This window comes from Salvelinus namaycush, chromosome 20 (genome assembly GCF_016432855.1).
Source record: "Salvelinus namaycush isolate Seneca chromosome 20, SaNama_1.0, whole genome shotgun sequence".
Classification (NCBI taxonomy): Eukaryota; Metazoa; Chordata; class Actinopteri; order Salmoniformes; family Salmonidae; genus Salvelinus; species Salvelinus namaycush.
The window spans coordinates 3784659-3793669 of NC_052326.1; the positions used below are offsets into that span (position 1 = coordinate 3784659).

The 9011-nt window shown below is 40.3% G+C and overlaps 1 protein-coding gene across 1 annotated transcript; it reads left to right on the forward strand.

The window, feature by feature from the left end:
- Positions 1-854: 854 nt before the first annotated feature.
- Positions 855-8577, forward strand: fam83c (family with sequence similarity 83 member C). The gene is made up of 4 exons (XM_039016708.1): positions 855-1547; positions 3051-3218; positions 3540-3664; positions 7165-8577. The coding sequence occupies exons 1-4, from the start codon at positions 1038-1040 to the stop codon at positions 8114-8116; spliced, it is 1755 nt and encodes a 584-aa protein (XP_038872636.1). The 5' UTR covers positions 855-1037; the 3' UTR covers positions 8117-8577.
- Positions 8578-9011: the final 434 nt, after the last annotated feature.

The following is a 9011-nucleotide window of genomic DNA, read 5'->3' on the forward strand; positions in this document are numbered from 1 at the left end:
AGAGTCTTCAGGTGCCTTTTGGCAAACTGCAAGTGGGCTGTCATGTGTCTTTTTACTGAGGAGTGGCTTCTGTCTGGTCACTCTGCATAAAGGCCTGATTGGTGGAGTGCTGCAGAAATGTTTTGATACCCTTCCCCAGATCTGTGCCTCAACACAATCCTGTCTCTGAGCTCTACGGACAATTCCTAAAACCTCATGGCTTGGTTTTTGCACTGACATGCACTGTCAACTATGGGACCTTTATATAGACAGTTGTGTGCCTTTCCAAATCGTGTCCATTCAATTGAATTTACCACAGGTGGACTCCAAGTTGTAGAAACATCTCAAGGATGAACAATGGAAACAGGATGCACCTGAGCTCAATGGTGAGTCTCATAGGGTCAGAATAGTTATGTAAATAAGGTATTTTTTATATATATTTTAAATAATTTTACAAAAATGTCTGTAGATTGCTATGGAATTATTATTTATCCGTTTTAGAATAAGGCTGTAACGTAACAAAATGTGGAAAAAGTCCAGGGGTCTGAATACTTTCCAAATGCACTGTATGAAGGCTACCATAAAGAGAGACACTGAGGATAGGTTTTCAATTTATTATTATGTGAGCGAGAGGTGGAGCCAGATGACGTTAGATACCGTGACCGATATATACAGGGGTTTATTCATTACACCAATTCTGTTGCAAAACTTTTCGTAAACGGAAGAAAACGGAACGAGGGCGAGACCTACCTGAATGTGTCCAATAGCAACTCTTGTTTTCTTTGCAAAACGCAACTTTTTGGACTAATGATTACACCCTGGTGAGCAAGAGGCGGTGTTGCTTCTGAACAGACTATTAGACCAACAATACGAAAGCCCCGGCGGGAATTGCCTACCTGTCATGATCGGCAACTAGAGAAGTCCAGTCCATTTCAGCGCAGGCCGTTTTCATAAAGAGACTACTAGTTTTTAGAGATTACATTTGCTATATGCCTGTAAGAGTGCTGTAGTGCACGAGAGTACACCGCCATCTGTTACCTTAGTGCTGCGTAGGCACAATGATGAGCTCCGAGGCGCTCCGGCCGACACACAACTCCGGGCGCAAAGCGCTTGGTAAACTCGCCAACAGGTTAGAGGAAGTGAAGAACCCATATCGACAAGGCTCGACGCTCGAACTCAGCCACAACGAGGCGGCCAGGTTGGCAACAGACGCTCTGTTGGAGTCTGGGGAGAAGGAATACAGACGAGTTCTGACAGAGGAAAGGGAATTAAATTTTCTCTCGCCGCTTGAGATTCATTATATTACCGAGAATGCAGCCAAGAACTGTAGCTCCGACAACAGCTCAAATGGCACTGAGGGGGACATTGGGGAGGGGGATACGGTGTCCGAGCTTACCTCGGGGACCTATTTCCCAATGATGTCCGACGAAGAGCCACCTATGCTGGAACTAGGGTGGCCAGAAAACCCCCAACGATACGGACCCTCAGAAACACAGATCTATTTCCAAAGGGACAAGACTCACAATGTGAAAGACCTCATTCGGTCATTAATTAATAAAGCAAAAAGGGTAAGTCATTGAATTGTATATATATATATATATATATACACACACAGTAACGGCCAAATGGCTAATGTCCCCTAAAAGGCACTTGGGTTATTTTCCTACCTCTGTCCACTCCTGTGGCATGGCTATAGGCTTATTTTGCTTTAATACAAACAGTTGAACTATTTGACATGTCTAAACATGCCCATGTACTGTATGTTTTACAATCTAATCTGGAAAAGCTGTGTGTTGTCGCTAAAACACACATTCATTTACCTCCATTTATTTTAAAGGAAATGGGGGGGACATACAAGCCTTCATGGTTTCGTTTTGGAGCAAGAGGACTCCCCATACAGTAGCCCATAGGCCTAGGCTATAATTTTCTTAGGGTCCTCAACGTTTCATACGTTCATTTCAGCCTGTAATGTGTGTGTGTCATATTCATTTGAAGAAAAGGTAGCCTAGTGCAATAGCAGTACTATTTACTACAGTATGTACCGAGGCATACAGGCCTTCAGCTCATGCCTGGTTATCCTTGGCAAAAAACCATGTAGACTTATGTTAGATAAAATTGTTAACACTTCCTATGAATACCCTCTGCATAATGCATTATAATGCACATCATAGGTGTCTTAATCATATATTACTACGTTCATATAGCATTATGACCAATACTATATAATGCCTTACAAAGCAAAGCATTATAATGCCCTATATGTAAACCTCATTAAGAGAGCATTATATTGTGCTCATCAAGGGGTATATTCCTATTTTTTTCAAATATTCCCATTCTCCTGCACACCCTCTAATAATAGTGTTTTTCAACCTCTCCTCAGGGACCCCCAGACGTTTCACCATTTTGTTGTAGCCCTGAACTAGCTCGCCTGATTGACTTAGTCAAAGGCTTGATGATCAATTGACATGTTGAATCAGGTGTGCTAGCTCTGGAATATATCAAATAAATGGAACGCCTGGGGGTCCCCGATGAGAGGTTTGAGAACCACTGCTTTAATACACCTAGCTGTCTTGCACACCGAACATGATTGCAGAATCACTCTTGACAAAAATTTCCCAATGAGCATTTCATATAGGCATTATAACACTTAGCTTAACACTTAGCCTGCTTATAATGCTTTATGTAGATGTTAATGAGCAGCTAGAAACACCTATTGTTGTGCATTATGCATTGCTCATAAGGCTTATAAATGTGCTTAGACTGCATTATGGAGAGTACATTCATAGGAAGTGTTATGACATTATCTTAGCACTAATAGCAGCATTTCACCAGGTCAAATTCCTGGTACATGTAAATGTACTCGGTGAATAAAGGTGATTCTGATTCTAAAATTGTATGATCGTTTTAATTATCGTTCATACTTGGCTGGTACAAAATACAGATTTGATAAACACAATTATTATTATAGGCCTATAGATAAAATGACCAAATAGAAAATAACAGAATTGCACCCTGTTGTCCATCCATCAAATTACATTTGAGTATTTATCACCTTTTCCCTGTGTGCGCAGGTCATAGCGTTGGTCATGGACCTCTTCACAGACGTTGATCTGCTGTGTGACTTGATGGAGGCCTCGAACAAGCGCAAGGTCCCTGTGTACATTCTCCTGGACGAGAAGAATCTCAACTACTTTGTTGACATGTGTGCAGCACTGGACATCCAGAACTCTCACCTGGGTGTAAGTATGGGATGTGGTGGGTGCATGGGTTGATGGATTGCTGAATAGAGTGTACTGTTTATACTCTGTGTATTTCGCTCCCTCTTTTCTCCCCCTCTCTCTCTCGCTGCATTTCTGCTTCTCTCTTATTCTATGTGTGTGTGTGTGTGCACGCATGTGCATGCATTCATTATACAATGTGCTTTGGTACACTTTTTCAGTGTGAAGATGGGTTGATACCATTTATTACCTTCAAACATACATCATGATTAGTTAGATATTGTTCATCTTATTGGTTTTATTATTTCCACAAAACGTGTGACATTTTCATGACCTTTCCAGAACATGAGAATCCGCAGTGTGTGTGGAGACACGTACTGCACTAAAAGTGGGAAGAAATTCACCGGGCAGGTCCAGGAAAAGTTTATGATTATAGACTGTGAGGAAGTCATCGCTGGGTCATACAGGTAAGGATTGTACTCACGTGTCTTGGCAAAACGCATATCAGTTATTTATCTATTCATTTGCAGTAAATCTGAAGCATAATAAGCGTGAACTGAGAATTTCTCTATTGCACGATATGCTGCTTCAGCTAAACGCTAGCCTTGCTCTGGACATTGTCTACCAACATTGGGTGGCACTGAATTATCTAGTAAGGTGACTCAAGCAAACATAACTGAAATTTTAGTCATTTAGTCATTAGGTAAACATCCCATTCCTAAGTGCTTTGTGCTCTCCCTCAGTTGAGCCTTGGTACCTTGTACCAGCATCCAGAAGCCAATTGGTCAAACTCTTTGGAGAGTGGATGGGATAGATCCTCTAGGAGCAAGGTCACCTTGTGCAGCAAGTGTTTGTCGTGTCAGGCAAGGCCAGGCTGGGTAGCTGTGATCCCATTAGATGGAGAGCAGACTTTGATGGTTGTCTGTAAGCAGTTTTTACAGATAAATGGTTTAATAACGAAAACGTTATCACATCGGCATCAGGGGAAAATAAAATGTTCCGCTATTTAATAGTTATAACAGCTAAATAACCACTGCATTAAGCTCTATCTTTGATGTCGATTTAAATGTCTCCCAAAGCTAGTGGCCTACGGTGCTTTTATTTACATTTTTGTATTTTTTGGGGTGGGTAGATCAGCTTCAATATTGCAGATAGATTGTAGCTTCCATCAATGTAATTGTCTGCATCATTTCCAATCATATACTCATTCAAGGGTTTTTCTTTATTTGTATTATTTTCTACATTGTAGAATAACAGTGAAGACATCAAAAGTATGAAATGACACATATGCAATCATGTAGTAACCAAAAAAGTGTTAAACAAATCAAGATATATTTTATTTTTTAGATTCTTCGAAGTAGCCACCCGTTGCCTTGATGACAGCTTTGCACACTCTTGGCATTCTCTCAAAAACAATTTGGTTACTACATGATTCCATATGTGTCATGTAATACTTTTGATGTCTTCACTATTATTCTACAATGTAGAAAATAGTAAAAATCAAGAAAAACCCTTGAATGAGTAGGTGTTCTAAAACTTTTGACTGGTACTGTATATATTTAAAAATGTATATATTTTTCCCTAACCATACCACCCCTCCCTTAATTGGAGTAAACCGTGCTTTTCTTGTATAATTGATAGAAGTGGAAGGATTTGAAACAAGCAAATAATACTTGACCATGATAGGAGTGGTTATACAATTAGTCCCAGTAAGTGTGTCTTAACAATTGAAGAAGTGCATACGTGCACTTATTAACTACACTGTATTGCTCATTGCTCTTGTCACTAAATCTCATGCAAAACATTAGTACACCCTCCATTTTGAAAAGCAATGTGTTGGCAGTTTTGTCAACTGCCAACAAAACTAGTATCAGTTGAACAAACGTGTTCTTGAGAGCCCTCGGGCATTTTATGGGCTTGATGAAGACTAGAGGAAGGTGTGTAGAGGAAGTTGAGATGAATGTGTACTTTTCTTCCTTGGCCTTACACTTTTTCTATGTCTCACTTCACTTTATGGGGAATATGTAGCTTGTATGTTTAGATTTTGCCTTCATGTTCAGACAGGAAGATAGAAGTGTCAGCTGTTTTCTCAGCTGATGATGATTCATTACTGGGTAGGGAGCAGGTAGGACGGTCTACAAGGGTTTAACTTGTGGGTGACTGTGCAAACAATGAGGTTTGTACACATGTGCCAAGCCCTCGGTCAATGCAAAAGCATTTACCTGTGGAGTTTAATGGAAATATATCTGTAGTTCCATTTTATGTTTATCTTGAAATTCAAACAAAACGCCTTATATTTGGAAGTGGTAGCTATTTTGACTATCAAGCAGATCCGTATGACGGGCTTTACAACAATGAAAGGGAAATCAGTAGTACTTCAAACAAAAACAATTGCTCACATACAGAGGAACACTGAGATGCTATGTACCCAAGTTGTTCTTCTGGTTCAGTATTCAAATTGAATTCAAAGTTAGCCTGTTCATATTTGTTTGGTCGTTTTGAAAACATGCTTCCCCTAAGAAACTGTAGATAACACAGGTGTTATTATACAGGCATAACGTATTATGTGGTCATAGTGCATTCTAAGTAGGGACTTCACAATATATTATCACAATACTTAAGTGCCAATACGATATGTATTGTAATTCTCATGGTTCTCACGATTCTATATTTATTGCAATTCATTACTAAGATGTTATTGTGATTTGTCCCAAACATATTGCTCACTATATGTCTGCTGCGGAGAGACAAGATATTTTTTGTGATCAATCATGGAAATAAAACTTTAACTTTAGGCATCAGCTGTCAGAGCAGCTTACAGATCATTGCACCTGTATATAGGCCATCTGTAAATATCCCACCCAACTACCTCATCCCCATATTGTTTATTTATTTTTGCTCCTTTGCACCCCAGTATCTCTACTTGCACATTCATCTTCTGCACATCTATCACTCCAATGTTTAATTGCTAAATTGAAATTATTTTGCAACTATGGCCTATTTATTTTCTTCATTTAAAACACTATATAGACTTTTCTATTGTGTTATTGACTGTATGTTTGTTTATTCCATTTGTAACTCTGTGTTGTTTGTCGCACTGCTTTGCTTTATCTTGGCCAGGTCGCAGTTGTAAATGAGAACTTGTTCTCTACTTGCTTACCTGGTTAAATAAAGGTGAAATAAAAAGAAAAAAGTGCAAAAAACATGTTAGCTCACTATTTAAAAAGAAGATGGAGAACAAGCTATAGGATGAAAAACACCAGAGTTATGGCGCAGGTACAGCCGACTAACGCAAGTTTAACCCTACCTAGCAAATAAATAAATAAATACATATATATATTTGATTTTTTTTCAAATCGATACTTGGAGTCAAAGTATCAATATAATATCATCCAAAATAATATTGCGATATGTAACCATCTCTTTTTTTCCCCCATCACTAATTATAGGACTTGTCATAAGAATCTTTGAACTACTTATAATGTGTAAATGTCATGTTATAATGAATCGGAGTTATCCGTCATTTTTGCCTGTTGAAAATTGCCACGTAGAAAGACAACATTTAGTTGATTTATAAAACTTTATAAGGCCTCAAACATGCTTACATTTTTTTAAAATAATTATACGCCCTAAGTAAAGTGTTACCAAACTGTCATATTGCTTGCATGTCGTCTAAAGCTGTTAAAAAGATATGTTGTTTTCTCACCAGAATTAGTTACCATTTGCACAGGATGTACTTATATATTTTTCTGAAGGTTTATAAATAGTGTGCAAACCATTTCTGAGTTTAAAACGTTTTTATACACTACAGGTAATTTGTTTTTAAGTAGAACATTACTGGGTAGGGATGTATTTTCTGTATGGCATATTTAGCCCATTATGTACTGTGTACATTTGTGTGTACATACTGTACAACTACTTGTTGTTGAAGATGTCATTGTTTTCGATCATGTTCCCTTTCCTGTAGTTTCAGCTGGCTCTCAGCGCAGGTCCACAGCAACATGGTGATGCACTTCTCTGGGCAGATCACTGAGAGCTTCGACCGAGAATTCCGCTGCCTGTACGCTGACTCTCAGATCATTGACTGTTTCCATAACCCAGATGAAGAGGGTCTCCCTTACTACCCCAACCCTGTTCCTGCGCCCAACATGGGGCTAGACTTCTTCCCCGAGAGGTCACGGGAGAGGGTTCTGAGTTCAGAGAACTCCAGCAGCCAATCCAGTTGCAGCATGTCCAGCATCAAGGCAGCACCCGGCATGACCAATACGGTTTACAAGGTCACTCAAGGTCAAGAAAAGAAAGAGACCAGCAACTCTCACCTGAGCCCTGAGAGGAGAGGAGGGGCACTAACTCACTCCCTTCATAATCAGACTGCCCAAGGCACGAGAGGCTCCCCCAATGGGACCAATCACAGCCCAGTTACAGAGCACCCTTCCTCTGGGATCGGCCAATCGGTCAGGATAGATTGGTCCAAGTCCATCCCCACAGAGTTGCACCAACCAAATGTTGGCGGAACAACGTCCAAGTTTCAGGCTCTTGGTTTATACGACCCCAAGACACAGTCTCCAATGTCGGACAACAAACACTCTGCCAAGCAGAGGACTACCTACAACCCCGTCCTCAACAAGCTCACCGACCTCTTCCTCCCCCCAACCAAGAAGGACCTCCTCCCCCCAACTGAGAAGGACACCTCCGTCTTCAGGAGGTCTCCTCCTCACAGTACAGCCTTTGGGGGGCCAGACCTCTCCCAGACAGAGCCGGAGAGCGAGCAGACTCCCCCTCCACCGCCCCCCATGTTAAACCGGAAGGACCAGAAACGCATGACCTTAGGCCACAGCAAACTAGACCTGGTCAACCACTACAACAAGATGAAGTCCAAACAGGTGTACAGCAGGTTTGAGTTAAAGAATAACAACTGAGGCTCTGCTGAGAAAGTACTTTGCCTCCCCTACCCCCATCGCACTGGACCTCCAGGAAGCAGAGCACACTTTTTTGCCTTTTGTCAAGAACATTATAGCGGAGGGGCATTTTGTACCTTAATTCCCCTTTAGGAGTTTAGAGGAGGGTACAGTACAGCCGGAATTAGCCTGTTTACACTGAGTGAGTTGTAGTGATAGCTTTTTAGCATTTGCATGTAGACATTGAAGCTGTGGCGGCCCTGCCAATAAGTGACATGACAAATCTTGCTTAGGGCCCCCAAAAGGCTAGGGCCGGCCCTTCATTCAATGACTGTGTATTGTTTTCTTATTTCTGTGAGTGTCTTTCACTAGCCAGTATGGTTTTAATGATTAATACTGTATGAAATGAGTTGTAAATGGAGTTTGACTGTTTTTTAAGATGTGTTTTTACTTTTGATCACACCTACTCATTCCAGGGTTGTTCTTTATTTTTACAATTTTCTACATTGTAGAATAATAATGAAGACATCAAAAATATGAAATAACATATGGAATCATGTAGTAACCAAAAAAGTGTTAAACAAATCAAGATATATTTTATATTTGAGATTCTTCAAAGTAGCCAATCTTTGCCTTGATGACAGCTTTGCAAACTCTTGGTATTCTCTCAACCAGCTTCATGAGGCAGTCACCTGGAATGCAATTCAATTAACGGGTGTGCCTTGTTAAAAGTTCATTTGTGGAATTTCTTTCCTCATTAATGCGTTTGAGCCAATCAGTTGTGTTGTGACAATGTAGGGATGGTACACAGAAGATGGCCCTATTTGGTAAAAGACCAAGTCCATATTATGGAAAGAACAGCTCAAATAAGCAAAGAGAAATGACTGTCCATCATTACTTTAAGACTTGGTCAGTC

Bases quoted from the DNA above. Each gene is read 5' to 3' on its own strand.
- fam83c (XM_039016708.1), top strand. From the start codon at position 1,038: ATGATGAGCTCCGAGGCGCTCCGGCCGACACACAACTCCGGGCGCAAA. The intron at 3,219-3,539 runs GTAAGTATGGGA...TGACCTTTCCAG, and splicing joins TCCAGAACTCTCACCTGGGT to AACATGAGAATCCGCAGTGT. The intron at 3,665-7,164 runs GTAAGGATTGTA...CCTTTCCTGTAG, and splicing joins GTCATCGCTGGGTCATACAG to TTTCAGCTGGCTCTCAGCGC.